Source organism: Pan paniscus, chromosome 6, assembly GCF_029289425.2.
Source record: "Pan paniscus chromosome 6, NHGRI_mPanPan1-v2.0_pri, whole genome shotgun sequence".
NCBI lineage: Eukaryota > Metazoa > Chordata > Mammalia > Primates > Hominidae > Pan > Pan paniscus.
Window position 1 is genome coordinate 191,136,038 of NC_073255.2, and position 19,907 is coordinate 191,155,944.

The 19,907-nt window shown below is 44.9% G+C and overlaps 1 protein-coding gene across 4 annotated transcripts in view; it reads left to right on the forward strand.

Moving 5' to 3' along the window:
• DPP6 (dipeptidyl peptidase like 6) overlaps positions 1 to 19,907 on the forward strand; it is a 998,429-nt gene that overhangs the window by 815,479 nt on the left and 163,043 nt on the right. For all 4 annotated transcript variants that reach the window (XM_034965319.2, XM_034965317.3, XM_034965320.2 and 1 more), the window contains exon 8: positions 8,756 to 8,876. In XM_034965319.2, coding sequence (XP_034821210.1) covers positions 8,756 to 8,876 — 121 coding nt within the window. The remainder of the gene's footprint in view (positions 1 to 8,755; positions 8,877 to 19,907) is intronic.

The window sequence follows — 19,907 nt, forward strand, 5'->3', positions numbered from 1 at the left end:
AAGCACCACTCTTCTTGTGTCTGAACATCTTGGGACTTTCTAGGTTTTACCCCATTGCTCCTTCAAAAATTCAAGATATTCTACTTTCCATATGTTTTCTTTTTGGTTGTGAATCAGAGAGTGGTAGCCTTCTCCCATCGCTTATGACTCCTTCTCACTTGTTCTTCAAACTCGAGTACAGAGGCTACTGTGGCGGCGTGTTTGGGTGATTGATGGGCTTCCTACACTCGGATGTTATCTATGCTGGGCTTGTCTTGGTTACATCCCAGCCTCTCCAGAGCAATGATGTTCTGCTGGGATCTGGGGGCTCCAAAGTGGGCTGTATGGGCTGGGGATGCCAGTAAATCTTCCATCCTTCCAGTTTGCATGAAATTAAAGATACACAGAAGTAATGTGGCCACGGGGGTGGAAGGAAGGAAGGATGGAACTCAAAGGAAAAATGACATGTGGACCCTGCTCTCATAAAACTTGAAATCTAGTCAGTGGAGAAGACCAGATGATCCCACAGGAGAAATCTGGGGTGTCAAGTATGGATACACAGTGGGAATGATTCATGTGACTCACTCTGCTGAGGAATTTGCCCACTGCCCTGACACAGACCTCACTCTACTGGTGAGGTCTGCAGAGGCTACTGAATATTTGTAAAGAGTTGAGTCTGCACAGTCGGCTTCCAGCAGGCATTGGACAGGGCCCTCCGTGGAGGCCAGGCACCTGGCACGCAGTCCCCCTGCCTCCCTTGGCCTGGAGTCGCTGCTCTTCTCTGCAGGTCACTGCCCCCATCAGCTGTGGTGGTCTAGTGTTCAGCAGAAATGGGAAACGGAGTCTTCCGAGGCTGTGCCGATTGTCATTGCTCTGAAAAGAGCTCACTTGTGCTTGAGTGGACATTGCTTCAGCATCGACGTGAAGGCCTCTGTCTGTGGGTTTCAGGGGGTGCCAGGGACCAGACTGGAGAGCAGGCCTCATCCTGGGCCCACGTCCAACCTCCCTTATCCTCTCCCCCGTGCTCCTGCATCTGCTTCCCAGAACCTCTCGGCCTGTACGATCTGTTCTGTTGGTGAGGAGGGAGTACAGCATAAACACAGAAGGTCTGTGACGGACAGAGATTGTTGAGGCTTCCTGCTGGCAGGTTGAGAGCTGAGCAGAGGCTTACAAGAGGGCAGGATCTGGATAGGTGCCAAGGAAAACAGAGCATTTGGGTGAGGAGAAGAGTGAATCGATGGACTGAGGAGGGAACACACCTGTGCCATGCCCAGGAGAGGAGGCACCAGCAGGCAGAGCTTCCAGGCAGGGCGCCAGGGCAGGGCAGCATGGAGGAAGTAGAGACAGTGGCCTTGCCTGTCCTGGAAAAGCCTGTGAGTGTCCCCATCGCTTACTAGTGGGGGCTGGATAGTCCCACATGAGGACCACAAAGCAGACGTCATCATTCTCCTGGGCCTTATGTACATCTCAGTATGTTTTGGAGACCTGAGCATTTACCTTGTAAAAGTTTTCTGGAAGAAGGAGCCAAGGTTTGATGGCAGAGAGCACATGCCCTGCTCCAGGATGGCAGAGAGCACATGCCCCGCTCCAGCATGGCAGGGCCCCCCGGCTGCAGCAGGTCAGGGGTTCCAGTGGACAGTGGGCTCGGGTGTTTCAACAGCATCTCCCACTGCAAGGCCCCAGTGCCACAGTTGGGTTGAGGCCACAGAATCCATTGCAGATGCAGGTACTGGCTGAGTGCCCACAGGGCAAAGGCCATCCTGAAAAAGGGATGGGCAGCCCCTTCACCAGAACGGAATGCAAGTGCTGAGCCAGCTGACAGGGTCCTTGACTGATGGGTCTTTCAGTGAGAAGGGTCTCCTGCCAGTGTGGGCCTGCAGTCACCGGGCAGCTGACGACAAAACTCCCAGCAAGAGGTCTTTCCCCAATAAGCCTCGAGAAGAGGGCAGAATGGGGCCAGCTGCTGACGCAGCTGCCATGTCTGCTGGAGATATGCTGTGACAATGACAGGGAGGCATCCTTCCATCCCCACCTGGTTCTTCCGTATGGGTCTCATGAGTGTGAGCTTCTGACATCAGTTTCCTTCTGAGTGAGGAAGAGAATGTGAGAGGGGGCATTCTGATCAAAGTTGTTTATGGTCTGGTGCATTTTTGGTTAAAAATCACATCTTTCATTTATTTAGCAAGTTGCTTTCAAGTTGCAACGTGCTGTAATTATCAGACCACAAGTTCTGGAACCTGCTGTGTAAGGTCCAATCCTGGCTCCTTCTTCTGTTAACTGCTGACCTTGGGCAAGGCATTTAACTGCCTCGTACAACCTGGTTTCAATCCCAGCCGCACCCCTGACCCACCAGCTGCTGGGCAAGTTACTTAACAGCTCCGTGCTCCTGTGTCTTCATCTACAAAGCAGGAATGATAGTACCTGCCCCATAGGGTTATTTTTAAAGATCAAGTGAGTTAATGCTCATAAAGCATTTTCGAAGTGTCTGCCCAACATATACAAAAATTTACCCAAAATACATCAAAGACGTAAATATAAGTGAAAACTGTAAAAATCATAGAAGCATAAGGGAAATGTTCATGACCTTGGATTTGGCAATGGATTTTTAGCTGTGACACCAAAAGCATAAAAAATAAAAGAAAAAAAGAAAAAGAAGTAGATAAGCTAGACCTGATCATAATTAAAAGCATTAATCCTTAACATTCTAGCTCAGATGACACCTGCTGTGAAGCCTGTTCTAACCCCTTCAGAGAGAATGGATTTTTTATAAGGGAGACAGTAACAGCAACAGATGTGACTGAGCATTTACTTCATTCAGGCCAGCCACTGTTTTACGTACTTTGAGTTGGTTGACTCACTTGCTCTTCACATCCATTTAAGATTAGATTCTATTGGCCATGCACAGTGGCTCACACCTCTAATCCCAACACTTGGGAAGCCAAGGCAGGAGGATCACTTGAGGCCAGGAGTTCAAGACCAACCTAGGCAACATAGTGAGACCCCATCTCTACCAAAAAAAAAAAAAAAGATATAGATAGATAGATACATAGATAGGTGCCTGGGTGTGGTGGTGTGTGCCTGTGGTCCCAGCTACCTGGGAGGCTGAGGCAGGAGGATTGCTTGAGCCCAGGAGGTTGAGGCTGCAGTGAGCTATGATCACACCACTGCACTCCAGCCTGCACAACAGAGAAAGACCCTGTCTTCCAAAAACAACAACAACAAAAGATGAGGTTTTATTATTATCTCTGCTGACAAATGGAGAAACTGAGGCAGATAACAGTCCAGCAGCTGGCCCAGGCCATGCAGCACATCCTCTGTGCTCCCAGCACGTGTTGCAGACACCATCGTGTAGTCTGGAGCACACTGAGCTGGTTAGATCCAGATTCCCACTGTGAATGGGAACTCCTTAGGGCCAATGACATCCCTAACCCTGAATCATGGGACCTTAATGACTTCTGCAGGACTGAAAGTTACGTCTTGATTGTGGAGGGATTTGGGTCGCAGACTAGAGATTTAAACTTTATTCTGAAGTAAGCAGAAAGTTATTTCAGATTTTTAAAAAATACATGAGAAAAATCGTGTTTCAGTAAAGACAAATCTGGAGTGCGACGTATGAGATAAATCGGGGGTGGCAGCAGGAGGCAGGGAGTTGAGTGAGGGTGGCCCATGGTTGTGAGTGGCTCCAGGTGGGTGGGGTGAGGCCTTGGGGATGGTGCGTGGACTAATCCAGACAGTGAAGGCCACACGTAGGGAGGCTTCAAGTCCCTTTAGGAACAAGAATCTCGGGAACTCAGAGGAGCCTGAGTGCTCTGCCAGCCATGCACATGGTGGATAAAAAGTAAAAATTCAGTCACTCACCCAATATTTGATCTCAGCATCCAGGATTTCTCAGCCTCTCGGGGGTTAGCATCGCAAAACCACAGGCAGAACTTGATGCCTTCCATCTTCTTTTCCTCAGATATCTTAATCTGAATATCAAAAGGAGAATGTGAGGCACAGTGGCTTATGCCTGTAATCCCAGCACTTTGGGAGGCTGAGGTGGGTGGATCACTTGGGCTCAGGAGTTTGAGACCAGCCTGGGCAGCATGGCAAAACCCCATCTACAAAAAATACAAAAATTAGCCAGGAGTGGTGGCTGGCATCTGTAGTCCCAGCTACTTGGGAGGCTCAGTGGGAGGATTGCTTAAGCCCAGGAAACAGGTTTACAGTGAGCTGAGACTGAGCCACTGCACTCCAGCCTGGGTGACAGAGCAAGACTCCTTTCTCTCAAAAAAAGGAAAATGTGAAAGATCTTCAAAGCAAAATACACTTTTCTTTATAGCTTGTTCTTTCATTTTCCTTCCATTAGAAATAAAACCAAAGCAAAAAAAGAGGATTTAATATCCATCATAGCAAACTTTACTAACTGAAAATAATAATTGGCTATGGTCTGATTTGATACAAAAATCCATTGTAGGCTTACAACACATTTATTTAAAAAAAAAAAAAGCTAAAACTTAGTAATACATCTTACCCTTAGGCAAACTCATAAGAACAGCTGCTGAAATTAAATTAGGTTGTATACTTGTTTCTGGAAGTTTTCCAACTCATTTCTGGCTGAAGTGAATCCTTGAAGAACCAGGAGGGCTGAGCAGAAAACGAATATTTGCCACTGCTTTCAGATCCATCCCTCCGTGGGAACAATCTGGAGAAACTGCCTTTTTCATATTTTCAGTAAAAAAAATTCCATATTCATGCCATTTCCTGTATTATGCAAAATACCTTCTCTCCATAGTCTCTTAAATGACACTGCAATATTTTTCCTATAATTTCCTAAAAGAAAACAGCTGGTTTGATCCCCACTCTTGGTCCGCATGCCTGATTTCTGTGGACACTGGGTATTTGCAGTCTGGGCTGCATCAGTTTGTGAGGTACCCATAGGGATGTGGACAGAGAGTTTAGAGACAGAAAACCCAGGGCAGAATTGATCCATGCACCAGAAAATACATTGTGTAGGACAATTTATAGCTTAGGAGCTTCAGGAGACATGAGGTGGTTCCTGGGTCACAGGTTCTCAAATTTGGCTGCATATTGTAATCACCTGGGATGTTTCTTAAAAATGCTGATGCCTGGATTCCATTCCTAGAGATTCTGACTTTGGGTTGGTCTGGTGGATTGTGCATTAGGTTTTTCAAAAGCTCCCCAGGCCATGTAATATGTATCAAAATCTGAGGACCACCAACATAGACCATCTCCCCCTCCTCCCCAGAGAGGGGGCGACTTGCCCAAGGTCAGAATTATAATATCTTCCAGTGTACCCCAACTCTGCAGATGGTTCTCTATCACCCAGTGGCCCAAGAGATCAGTTTGAGAACAACTTTGCCTCATCCCACAACTTCACCCCAGACCTCAGGTCACTTCCCATCATCAATGGGTTCTTCTCATAGTCTCAATGGCTGGTCCTTCTCCCTCTCCATGGTTAGTGCTCCTCAGATGATAGCAACAGGCTCCTCTCATTTGAGGCCTGGCTCCCTTCTCTTCGCCACACCATCTGCCTCCATACTCATCTTCAGGAGACTCGAATGTAAACATGTTGCCTCCTACTCACACCTCTGTCAGGGGCTTCCCATTGCCTTTGGGACACCTTAGTGTGGCTTCCAGACCCTCCAGGAGCTGGCTTCTGGCCTCCTGAGTATCCTCTCTTGCCCCTCCTGTATGATTCCGCTTGTATGATGTCCCTGGAGTTGTCAGACCCCTAGAGACAGGAAGTAGAGTAGGGGTGCCAGGGGCTGGGGGAGGGATGGGGAGTTACAATAGTATTTAACGGGGACAGAGTTTCAGTCTGAGAAGAGGGAAAGGTTCTGGAGATGGATGGTGGTGATGGTTGCACAAAAATATGAGCATACTTAATGCACTGAACTGGACACTTAAAATGGTTAAAATGGCAAATTGTATGTAATGCATATTTTATCAGAACAGTAAGTTTTTTTCAATAGCTTTCTGAGGAAGACCTTGCCTGCCCTTTGCCTGAGTTAGGCAGCTCTGTTTTGTGTTTCCAGAACTCCACAATCTTCCTATCAGACCATTGTCCTGTTTAGAGTCTGGCCTTTTTACAGATTGTGACTAGAATAAAGGCGCATTGGAGTTCTCGCCTATTTACCACTGTGATCCCCCGTGACTGCAGAGTAGGTGCCCACTGCATAATTGTTAATGAATGTTGTTGAATGAATAAAACCCAGATCTACAGTGTCCCAGCCCGTCAATCTTAATTGCTAGGAAAAATTGGATTGCAAAAATAATCCAATTTGATATTGTATTAATCCATTCTTACATTGCTCTAAAGAACTACCCAAGACTGGATCATTTATAAAGAAAAGAGGTTTAATTGACACACTGTTCTGCTGGCTGTACAGGAAGCATGGCTGGAGAGGCCTCAGAAAACTTTTAATCATTGTAGAGGGGAAGCAGGCACATCTTACATGGGGGAGCAAGAGAAAGAGAGTGAAGGGGGAGTGCTATACACTTTTAAACAGACAGATCTCATGAGAATTCACTCACTATCAAGAAGAGCAAGGGGAAAATCCACCCCCATGATCCAGTCACCTCCCACCAGGCCCCACCTCCAATATTAGGGATTACAATTTGACATGAGATTTGGGTGGGGTCACAAATCCAAACCATATCATTCCACTCCTGTCCCCTCCCAGATCTCATGTCCTTCTCACATTTCAAAATACAATCATGCCTTCCCAACAATCTCCCAAAGTCTTAACTCATTCCAGCATTAACCCAAAAGTCCAAGTCCAAAGTCTTATCTGAGGCAAGGCAAGTTTTTTCTGCCTATAAGCCTGTAAAATCAAAAGCAAGATAGTTCCTTCCAAAATACAATGGGGACACAGGCATTGGGTAAATACTCCCATTCCAAATGGGAGAAACTGGCCAGAACAAAGGGGCTACAGGCCACATGCAAGTCTGAAACCCAGCAGGGCAGTCATTAGATCTTAAAGCTCCAAAATGATCTCCATTGACTCCATGACTCATATCCAGTGCATGCTGATACAGCAGTGGTCTTCCATGATCTTGGGCCACTCTGCCCTGTAGCTCTGCAGGGTTCAGCTTCCTCAGCTGCTTTCACAGGGTGGCATTGAGTGCCTGGGGCTTTTCCAGATGCATGCTGCAAGCTGTCAGTGGATCTACCATTCTAGGGTCTGGAAGACAGTGGCCCTCTTCTCACAGCTCCACTAGGCAGTGCCCCAGTGGGGTCTCTATGTGAAGGCTCCAACCCCACATTTCCCCTCTGCACTGCCCCAGTAGAGGATCTCCATGAGGGCTTCACCCCACAACAGACTTCCGCCTGGACTTCCAGGCATTTCATACATCCTGAAATTTAGGTGGAGACTCCCAAGCCTCAACTCTCACACTCTGCACACCCACAGGCTTAATACCAAGTGGAAGCCACCAAAACTTGGGGCTTGCACCCTCTGAAGCAACAGCCTGAGCTGTACCTTGGCCTCTTTTAGCCATGGCTGGAGCTGGTGTGGGCACAATGCAGGGCACCAAGGCTGCACAGAGAAGTGGGACTCTGAGCCTGGCCCATGAAACCATTCTTTCCTCCTAGGCCTCCAGGCCTGTGATGGGAGGGGCTGCCTCAAAGTTCTCTGAAATGCCTTGGAGGCGTTTTCCTTATTGTCTTGGTGATTAACATTTGGTTCCTTTTACTTATGCAAATTTCTGTAGCAGGCTTGAATTCCTCCCTAGAAAATGAGTTTTTCTCTTCTACCACATAGTCAGACTGCAAATTTTCCAAACTTTTATGCTCGGCTTCCCTTTTTAAATATAAATTCCAGTTTCCAATCATCTATTTGCTCATGCATAACAAAAGTGACCTTGGCTGCCATTCTCAATAAGTTCCTTATCTCCATCTGAGACCACCTCAGCCTGGACTTCATTGTCTATATCACTATCAGCATTTTGGTCACAACCATCCAACAATTCTCTAGGAAGTTTCAAACTTTCCCTCATCTCTCTCTCTTCTGAGTCCTTCAACCTGTTCCAACCTCTGCCTATTACCAAGTTCCAGAGTCACTTCCACATTTTCAGGTATCTTTGTAAGAATGGCCCCTTCTCAGTACCAGTTTTCTGTATTCATTCTCACGTTGCTCTAAAGAACTACCTGAGACTTGGTAATTTATTTTAAAAAGAGGTTTAATTGACTCATGATTCTGCAGGCTACATAGAAAGCATGGTTGGGGAGGCCTCAGGAAACTTTCAATCATGGTGGAAGGTGAAGGGAAGCAGGCACAACTTACACGGCTGGAGGAGGAGGAAGAGAGCACAGGGGGAGGACTACACACTTTTAAACAACCAAGTCTTGTGAGAACTCCCTTACTATCATGAGAACAGCAAGGGAGAAATCTACCCCCATGATCCAGTCACCTCCTACCAGGCTCAGCCTCCAACATTGGAGATTACAATTTGACATGAGATTTGGACGGGGACACAAATCCAAACCATATCAGATTTTAAGTAGCTAGAAGTATCAGAACACAAATTGTCCAGTCATGGTAAGTGATAACATTGGGTGAAGAATGTGGAATTTCAGCCTCTGATTAATCCTTACAGGTATATTCTGTTGGAGGTGGGTAGACCTCCAAGAATTTTGAGACTGCCTTTGTTCTGTCTAATAAATACAACAGGAAAATGAAAACCAGGTTGATGATTTCAGATTTTTTAAGAACAGCCTATTTATAACCACTTCCTTGCTTAATATTATGCTTTTTTTCTTTTTCCAAATTAGATATTTATTTTTGAAAACAATATCTACTACTGTGCACATGTCGGGAAACAGGCCATCCGTGTGGTCTCCACTGGGAAGGAAGGTGTGATTTACAATGGCCTCAGTGACTGGCTGTATGAAGGTAAGATGCGCACAGAGAGAAAAAAGGAAGATTTGTGGTTGCTGCTGCTGCTACATTGGAGTTGGGTTCTTTTTCATTTTTCTTTGACTTTAACTGTAAATTAAACTACAGTTTCTTGAGGTTCTGCAAAATTTAAAAGATTTTGTTAGAGCTTTTGGGATCAGGCTGATCAGCATCAGAGAACAGCATCAGGCTGTTGTCAGGGGCCTGCAGTGTTGCGCACTCACCTGGGGCAGGTGTGCTGGCTTTGGGCTTTGCAGAGCCCTGCAATTCATCCCTGAAGGGCAGGAGGCCCGTTAATGGGAGATTTATTATGTCAGGAGGTGACTTCCGGGAATGCTCAGGGACTGCAAATGCATGTGTCTCTACCCCACTCCAAGACATAAGTGCCTCGTTTTGCCTTGGGAGGGGGACAGTTGGAAAAGAAAGAATGAGTTGCATCTTTCCAAATAAATCATCAGAGTGACTTGCTGCTGAGAGCGCCTCCACCTTGCTGGACATTTTCTACCACTGGTTTGCCTTTGGCACCAGAAGACTCATGCTGTATACATTATTAAATAACTAGAAGTCAGAGGGGGAAGCTCTCTTCTTAAACCTTGATAACCTGTCTCCATGCTCATGACCCTTCATCGTAACAATAACAACCAGGCTGTCAGGCACTGCTGGAAGCACTTTGTTTTCTGTTACTTCATTCCACCCTCTGTCTTAGTTTGTTCAGGCTGCTGTAACAAGATATAACAAGATTCCACAGACTAGGTAGCTTAAACAATGAATATGTATTTCTCACACCTCTGAAGCCTGGGAAGTCCAAGATCAGGGTGCTGGCAGACCCACTGTCTGGTGAGGGCTCTCCTCCTCACTTGTACATGGCTGTCTTCTTATGTCCTCACCTGGCAGAGTAGAGAGAGCTCTGGTGTTTTTATCTCTTTACAAGGGCATGAATCTTTTTATCTTTTTATCTCCTTATAAGGGCATAAATCCCATTCATAGGGGCAACACCCTCATGACCTCATCACCTTACAAAGGTGCCACCTCCTAACCCCATCACCTTGGGGATTTGGGTTTCAATATATGAATTTGGGGGGACACAGACATTCAGTTCATAGTACTTTCATAACAAGGTTCTATTTCACAGATGAGGCATGGTTAGGTTAAATAATTGGCCCAAGTTTACACAAGGTAAGGAATATTTATTGGGGAAAGGCGTTGTTCAAGCTCAGGGTAATTACCTTTTTTGAATTCCACACGTGGCTAGAGTAAGCGTATGCTTTCCAGCACGGGGCTGATGAACAACCCAAGCTCTTCTCAGCCTCCTGGCCTGAGACCGTGTGGTCACAGCAATAACTCACCCTGCTAGGCTGGGTCAAGGGAGGGTCAGGGAGATTCTGGGTGCTTTCTCAAGCCAGTATCACTTTCTCCCAGCGCTGTGCATGTCTCATTCTGCATTTTAGTGGCTTTATGCATCATAAATTATAAAGCAGATGGATATGCAAGCTTAGTGTTACCTCCTAGCATAATTTCTCTGAAGCCATAAAGTTCTATGACTTGATTTTTAATTTTTGTAAATGGAGGTATAATTTGTACATAATAAAATGTACATCAGAAGGACAGTTTGATGAGTTTGGCAAATGTATATACTATATAGCCCCAGTCAAGACATAGACCATTTCCATCAGTCTAGAATATTCCTTCAAGTCCCTTTCCAAGGGCTTTCTCCCTAAGTCTGTCTTCCAGAGACTGCCGCGGTCCTGGGGGCTAAGCAGCCCATTCTCTAACAGACATACTGGAACCCAAGCATCCACATGAGGCTGTCCTTCCCTGCATGGTCACCATGGAAGCCCCATGTTTATTCCAATGTGGCTGCCGGTGCTCAGAGCATGCTGAAGAGTCCAGCTTCCTTCTGAGCCCCAGGAGAATCAACCCTGAGATTTTATTGTCACATGAGTCCTTGGCTACACCTGAAAAAGCCACTGGAATGAAAGAGGGGACACAGTCTGCTGTAGTTATGCCTGTTCTGTGCAGAAACAGCCCTAGAAATGGTGTGCCCGGAGATGTCCCCAGCTCCACCAAAGAAGTACAGGCAGCAGCACAAAGGGAAACTCCGGAGGGGCTGCACCTCTGCCCGGGGTGCAATCCCTGAGCCTCTGGGGCTTGCCGGCCCCCTGGACTCAGTAGACTGTTGACAATGAGGACTCTAAAGCCCCGTGTGTGCTGCCCTTGTGTGAGAAAAAGGCCTTATACCTAGGAGCAACTAGAAAATTGGGTCCTGTTTGCTCCCTGACGTCTGAGATCCCACTAACAGCTCTTTTGCTTGGGTGTGAGATCAGCTCAATTTCTGGATAGGGAAGGGAACCCAGGGGCTAGAGATCAGAACAAGAGTGGTTCAAAGTAAGGCTGTGGAGCTGCAGGGACCCAGGGAGGAGACCTGGCCCAGTCACGAGACATGACAAGGGTCTTCCACTCCATCGACCTCAACATGCTCATGTGTACATGGGAAGAATGCCCCAAACACTACACTTTCTGAGGACTGTGTGAGACTTGGAGCGGAATACGTGCAGCACATGACATAGTCAGCAAGGGACAGTTGCTGCTGTTGTTTCTTATCACAATAAAAATAACAATAATTATGTATTTATTACTATTATTGTAATTATTTGTTAGTAGTATTTTTATCACAAAGGAAAAAAGATGTTTAAAAAAAAATGGCATGGATATCAAGGCAATGTTACCCAGATGGTCATTCTGCCACAGGGCAGAAATTGTCTGACCTGAAAATTCAAGAGAGATCAGTGCAAATAATAATGACCCCAAGGTGTGTCCCCCGTCCCTAAGAGAAAGGGCCCCTAGAATTTTGGCTGCAAGAGCCTAGGCATTCTCTGGGACTAATCTCCCTAAAAAATCCATAACCAGGAGATTTAAAATATCTTTTTTAGTATCTTCTTAATAAAATAAAAAGTTCATTGCTTTGCCATTCACATTAAGCTTTTGCTTTAGCAAATCCATTGAAAGGACTTTTTTCTTCAAGGCATTTACACGAAATTGTGTTGATGTGATAACAGAGCCCTAAATATTTTAAATCAATCACAGTTGATGCGGCAGCTTAATCTACTTAGTGTTGTTCCCTGGAAGGTTTATATGCTGATGCTTAGATTTCTGAGGCTGGGAGCACAGGAGCCCTGAGGATTCTTGCTTCCTTTTTTAATAATGGGAAAGTAAACTTCGATGATTGCTTTTGCCTACTCTGTGACTTAACTGTTTCAATTCCAAACTCTTCCTTTAAAAAAGTTCGGGGATGGGGGGAGATTAGAATGAAAATACCCTAAAGCATTTGCAGAGGGGCTCATTTGCTTGATGTTAGTTCTAAGAAGATAAGCTATGTACGTTGGAAACAGCCACTGCAGTCCATAGCTTGTTGGCAGAAAAATGCCTTATTGATTTGTTTTGTTTCCCAGAAAGGATCTTAAACATACTAAACATTGCAAAATATTGGAGACTGAGGAAGAGAAGAGGTGGGCGGCCATAGAGGCTTCTGGGAGTCTCCATCCCTTGACCTAAGCTTTAAACACACAAAGTGGGAAAAGCTCCAGTTTACTGAAGCAGTCGCCCACATGCCAGAATGTGAGCTCAACACTGGCTGTGAACTCAGCACTGGCTGTGAACTCATCACTGGCTGTGAACTCAGTGTATCTGTCTTGCTGATTCTCTAAAGAGAGTCCTGTGGCTCATGGTGGCCACAAACTGATTTTGATAAGCAAAATGCATATCTTCATTTTCTTCTGGGAAAATGTCATAAAATTACATCGAATTTTGATTTTAATAAAAACTAAAGACAGCTTCATAGAGTCCTACAACTTTTTAAAGTTTATTAAAGTTTGTTTATTCATAAACTAAACGTAAGATGTTACTGAAGATGAAGATTTTGAGGCCTGTGAGTGAGGGTTCTGTTAAGAATGTGCACTTTGATGCAGGGCTCAGTAATTTTGCAAAGTTCCTGGTATGTAGGCGTATGGGCAAAGAGTTGGAATTCTCCAAGTTTTGATGAAAGTTCTTTGTTACTGCCATTACATGGTTGATTGTGTTTCCAGCTGCCACTCTTTGGTTATAAATTACTCTTTGTTTTTCTTTTGTTTTTTTTTTTTTTTTTTTGAGATGGAGTCTCGCTCTCTCACCCAGGCTGGAGTGTAGTGGCGCAATCTCGGCTCACTGCAAGCTCCGCCTCCCAGGGTCACACCATTCTCCTGCCTCAGCCTCCTGAGTAGCTGGGACTAACAGGCGCCTGCCACCATGCCCGGCTAATTTTTTTTTTTGTATTTTTAGTAGAGGTGGGGTTTCACCGTGTTAGCCAGGATGGTCTCAATCATCTTCGTTATCATCGTATGCATGAGCTATAGTGGGACAGCACAGAATTTTTAGCCAATAATTTGCTAATAATGACTTTAAGTTATTAAATGTTTCAGCTAAACAATGAGTCATCCATACTTCTTTTACCAAAGCAGTCACATGCATATGCATATCCAAAATACATATAATTATTCAGTGATATGCCATTATCATGGAATGACTCACAGCCCTGTGGAAAGCTGGAACATGTTAGGGTAATTGGAGGACAACATCTTTCCTTATGTATATAAACGATCTTATCCCCTCAAAGGGCAGTGGAGGTAGAGTGAGGGATGATGAACTCGAGAAGATATTTATAGAGCTCAGCCTGGAGTCATCAGCCTGGGATGGCAGGGAAAGTGAGAAAAGGGCCCAAAGGGTATTTATTTCATATCTGGTTTGGCATGGATGAAATTCCAGGGCTGGATTTTCCTTAACTAGTCAAGAACATAAAGGTACTTGAAAAATGTGATCAGATCAGGAGACCCAGTTTGGCACGGAAGCATTTTCCCATGCATGTCAGCACGAATCATGTTAGATGAGACTCTCGAAGCTGCCCCTGGCACTAGTTCCCCTTGCGTGGTTCTAGGACCCATGCAGTCAGGCAGCCCCTGACAAGGAGTAGCTGCTGGGAAGTCTCCTGCCAACAATACTCACTTCTGCTCCACCCTGCCCAGTCCACCGCCCTCCCCTGGACTCCATGGCACCCTCCCCATTTTCTACAGCCCTGCCCTGACTCCTGAGGCCCCCTTCTCCCAGTCACAGCCCTTGCCACAGTCCCCAGGGAGCCACCATCCTGGTTCCACCTACCTGGGAGGCCCCAAGAGAGACTGTCTCCACTGTCCCACACTAACTGCCACCTTCACTGGGTGGCCAGCATGGAGGAGGTGGGGATGTGGCTAGTCTGGCCAGAAAGGACCTCCTTCCAGAACTGCTGCTGCTGGAGAGGGGTTTGGCACCTTTTGAGTTGGAACTCAGAATGCTCTCATTAGCAATGTAGTCAGGCCCACTGTACAAGGAGCAGAGCCTTTCCTAAGCTAGGGCCCTCAGTCCTGCTGGATGAGCACCAAACCCTGGTGGTGTGACCATTACCCTCCATCTGTGTGTCCTGCTCATGTCTAGGGACTGCAAGGCCAGCGTGAGGCAAGGCCTGCTTTGCACTTCTTTATAGTTTCTCAAAGCATCTTTAAAGAGTCAGCACTCATGACCTAATAGTTTTCTGTTCCAATGAAGTGCTCTAAGAGGTACCAGCAAAAGGTCAGGTGGGCGCCAGGCAGATAAGTTTGAGTTAACGAATTTTGGGGGTGGGGCAATTCCATGCTTTATTGTCTTGAGTATTCAAGGAGGTGGAGAGTGTGTAGGAGTAGTAGTACAGTGTAGTAGATCACAGTGGATTTTCACACTTCCATGGAAGAAAACACATTATTAAAACGAAAGCCCTCCTGGGGATCGTGGAATGGTTTGCAGGGTCTGTTTTCCACAGGGGGCACATTCACCAAAAGAAAAGGGAACTCTTTGTTCATCCAGATTCCCATAAACTCTCTAAATCCCATGAAAGCAGAACAAACTTAAGTAACACTTCACGTGAAACTTGCATATCGGCTTTAATTTACATTCATGACACGTTAGATGTGTTGTACACTTTGTGTGCCTTGTGTCACGCTGATACCCAGTGTGCTGAGTACCTGCTTCCTGCGTGTTGTGAACAGACCAGAGCCAGTTGTGACCATCGATAACTGGTACAGTCTTCAGTGAATAGCAGCAGCCTTGGACGGTTAGACGCAGATGAAGAAAATCTAGCACACCATCTTTTTATCTAAGAAAGGAATATGCTGGAACCATTAGACATTAATGACACTTATGCTACTTTTCTTTAGAGACAGGCTCTCACTATGTTGCCCAGGCTGGCCTCAAACTTCTGGGCTCCTGGCTTCACCTCCTGAGCAGCTGGGACTGCAGGAACCTGCCACTGAGCCCAACCTTTTATGCTGTTTTTAAAACTCCCTGACATACATTTGGAGACTGATATTTGAGGTGCTTACAGAAGCCCCCTGGAGTGTAGATTCTTGATTGGGTTCTGCAAATATTAACTGCCTCTGAAGCACCTGGCTAGGGCACTTCAACTGCTAGCAAACTGCTCCCAGTAGATCAAAGTGGATTTTTACACCCGTCATACATCATAGTGACCATACTGATGTTTTTTAAATAAGTTATGGAGCAGGCAGTACAATGGGAATTGGAATGATGTTCAAATATGTACATTACTATGTAAACCATAGATCTGTAGTTATTTGGACCTCTTATTGATTACATCTCTTATTTGCATGATGGGAAATGTTTGGTTAGACAAGGGCATCACTCTGAGTAAATTGGCAGAAACTTGTGATTAGCTTGACAAAGTTCCTTTGTGGAAGAGCAGGGCAGAGGCTTTGTAGTGATGGTGCCTGTGTTTAAACAAAAGCTTCACTACGTAAAAGCTGTATGAACTTGGATGAATATTTGACCTCTTTGTGTCTCTGCTGCCTTGTCTGCAAAACAAAGATAACAGCAGTATATGCTCCATAAGGTCACAGAGGAAATTGAAATAAGCTAATACACATAGAGCTCTTAGAATAGTGCCTGGCACTGGTAACCTCTACGTATTGGTGGTACAACTACTATTGCTTTACCTTGTAATTTCCCAAACTCGGTAAAATAAGAGGCACCTGCTCAACTATTTCATCTGCAATGTCAGGAATCGGAAGCATTAATGTGTAATTAATGATATACCTATCAGTGTTGAAAACTCTGAAGCTCTATTCACTCATAAAATATGATCTGTAGTATGTTCACATAGAAAATGCACTGTGAGTTCCCAATCATCCTAGAAATGCTATTGATACCATGTTGAACACCTCTTCAAGAGCCTTCTGTCCACGTTTAGATTCTCCAAGCTGAAATCACACCTTTCATTGCCACTGATGCCTGACAGAGAGACAGCTGTTTTCCTTATGAGCCCCAAAGTTCTTGTGACTTGGTAAAAATTATGCCTTGTGATCTCTTACAGAAATTGAGTACTTGAAAAAATTATATTCCACTTCATCTATGACTTCTAAGGGAGGATATGAAAGTAAAAGTAATGATGAAAATATCTAAAATGTAATCAGTGTCTGGCGAAGCTGTCAGACCTATGAGGTACTGTGCAATGGAGTGTTGGCTCAATCAAATAGCAATCATTCTGAGCAGGAGTCTGAATGCTTTGGGTATTTAATGTAACTGAAATGAGTATTTTCCTTGTCTAGCCCTAGTCTCCAACTCTGTAAAGCATTAATGATCTTGACTTGAAGAACATGTTAATTTTACCTTGTAGAGAGACAAGGAGGAAAAGCCAAGAAGCTGTTTGGTAGAAGCTCAGTTGGCTCTGACCAGAAAATGGCTGAGATGGCCTAAGAGTTCCATTCCTTCTGTGCTTCTTTGAATCTGTGAGAGATTTCTGGGTTTCTAGATTTCTGCAAGGATCAACAGGAAAACAGTGTTCTAAGGCAGGAAATAAGAATGTCAGGAGCATAACATAGACTGTGATTGCCACAGGTAAGTCAGGCTGGCTGCCAAGGCCCTCTTAGCCCCCTGGGTCCAACTGCACCTGTTCCTCACTTGACCCTGAGTCCTACCAGACGCTCCCCTGCCATCCTCTGCTCTCAACGTAGCAATCATGGCATCATGGCTGCCTCAGTGCCAAACTTTAAATCCAGGTAGGTCACCAGGAAACACCAGCACATCCTAACCAGCACCATCTCTCTGTCTCTGCGATCATGGGCAGACCACTATCTTTCTGCAGTAACAACACAAAGTGTATGCCCTCACTTACCTATGTTCATCTGAGTTTTCTTGAAAGAATATCACATGGCTATTGATTCTCTAATCACAGAAGGAGGTAGTGTTGGAGCTGAAATGGACGTTAGCAGACATTGAGTCCAGCAGTCAGTAAACTGTTTCTGTAAATGGCTAATAGAGTCTGGGTAATAGAGTCTGGGTTTTGCAGGACATATGGTCTTCATTGCCACTGCTCAAGCCTGTTGTCATAGCAAAACAGCAGCCATACACCATAAGCATGGCTGTGTTCCAATAAACTTTATTTGTGGACAGTGAAATTTGAATTTCATGTAATTCTCACATGTCATTAAATATTCTTCTTTTTTACCAGCTATTAAAAAACACAAAACCAATTCTTAGCTCTCAGGTCATACAAAAGAGACAGCAAGCCAGATTTGGCCCAAAAGCCATAGTAAGCCAATCCCAATTTGTCCAGTCATCACATTCACAGACGAGGCTACTGACATCATGTCTGAATTCTTCCAGCTCTTGTCGTCTGTATCAAGATCACTTGTAATGACAACCAATTATTTCAAATTTTGCCTCTCCAAATAAGTCTAGTTACTTGAAGTCAAGAACTGTATTTTATATTGTATGTTTCCCATAACACCAGTGACTCTCTGAGTACTTAATAAATGTTCAGAAAATACTTTTGAATGAGTTAATTCACAGAGAGAAACTCATATATTCTAGGAACCTCCACAAGGAAATCATATTGTTTCTCCATGATCACTCTTATTAGAATTTCCATTTCCACAAAATTCTCTCAACAGAAAAACACCTGATTAACAAAAAGCAACAGTAATTGTTAACCTCGTTTTAATTATGAGTTTCACGTTTTATCCCCAAGGATAAAGGAAAAAACTGGAGTGACGTTGGGAAGGACATGGTCTTCTTACCATGAGCCCAGGGGCACAGGATCATAGCTCTTCAGACTCTAGACCATCTAAATTCATGCTAAGTCATAGTTCACATACTGAATGAATAGAGTAGGAATAGCAGTATCTAAGTTTCAGTGAGTCTTTCTTCCATGCCAGGCCTTACGCAAATAAACTTCGAGAGCCCTATGAAGAAAGCTCTAGGGTTGTTCCTTGGTATCCTCGGGAGACTGGTTCCAGGAACCCCACTGCACCCACCCTTCTTCAATCAGATACCAGAGTCTGAGGATGCTCAAGTTCCTTATGTGAAATGGCTTAGCATTTGCCTATTACCCGTGCTCATCCTCTGGGATACTTTAAATCATCTCTAAATCACTTATAAATACCTAACACCATGCAAAGCCTACGTAAATAGTTGATATGCTGTGTTTTTTATTTGTAATATTTTTTATGGTCACACTGTTATTTTTTTCTTTAATATTTTTGATCTGCATTTGGTGGGAGGGCCTAGAGATGTGGAATTTTTAGACACAGAGGGCCAACTCTTCCCTTATCCTATTGCACACCTGTGGAAACTATTAAGTGGCCTTTCTGTGGACAAACAACCAGTAGGGAGCCTGCCTGAAGCTGCTAAGAACTTTCCTGCTGCATATGAGTTGCATTAATTTCTTGCCTATGAAATTAGGCTTGGGTCCATACTCAAGTTCTGGGTGCAGCATCCTCTAGCTGTGTCTGCTCAATGCCCCAGGCTTGAACCATTTGTGCTGTAAAAGGTGTGTCTCATGGCACAGATTTAAGAACCCAGCAGACCTTGATTTAAGCCCTCTGTGAGCCATTCAGCTGTCTGGTGACCAAATCACAAACCTTGTCTGACCCTCAGTTTCCTGGTCTGGAAGATAAAACTTCAGGCACCTTTCTCAAAGAATTATTGCAAAGTTAAACAAGAGCGCTTCTGTGGAAGCGCAGGCATATTACAGTGGAACCATAAGAAATTGCCACCAGGTTCATTGTATATTAGCAGGTGCATGTGAGATGTCCGGTGAAGGTCAACTTTCTTCTCCCATCCTGCTGGCTGTGCTGGATGAGATCTCAGATGTGGTAAAGTCTCAGATGTCTGCGTGCCCAGCACAGAGAATTTACCATGGAAAAGGAGGGGGTATTTTTTGACTGGAAGGTCAGACCTATACACCTCCAGGTTCAGCATCTCCAGGGCCCCCCCCAGCAAACAGGAGATAAAAGGGATGACTGCTCTCCTGGTCTGTGGGTTTCTCCCAAGAGAAACTTGACAGAGACTTCCTTGCTCCAAATCTTCCTCTTCGTGGCTCCTTGTTTCTGGTACTGATTCCCACCACCCTCCTAATTGCCATGGTGACCAGTCGGTTTGCTATTTAATTAATGTTGTATCTGATTACATCTGTACCCTGGGAGTTCTCCAGCCAAGAGTTGCAATTTAAACTCAGAAATAAATAAAACGTTCAGCTGTGAGGATGGGGGAGTTATCCTAGTCAATCCCGGAATATTCTTCCGATGTTTCTTAGATGAAAAATTATCTGGCGGAAGTTGGAGTGAGGCAGTAGTACACAATGAAGAAGGAACAATATTCTGCTTTTGGAATATTTAAAAGGAAGCCTCAGACAGCAGCTAGGGGTCCTGCTTAGCGGATAGAGCTTTGGAAAGAGGAAATATTAGAAATTTGGTTGAGAATTTTCTATGAAGTTCAGTGCTAAGAGCAGAGACCACAACTTAGGCTTTGCAGCCAGCATTCCCTTCCATAAACTTCAAACGTAAGCCTGATCAGAACAAGGCTAGCAGGAAGATGTGCTGGTGGGGACAGGCTAGGTCCTGCTGTGGGTTGCAAAAAACAAGCAAAAGCAAACGGAACACCGCCTCTAATTTAAAACAGCAAAGTGTATTTCTCGTT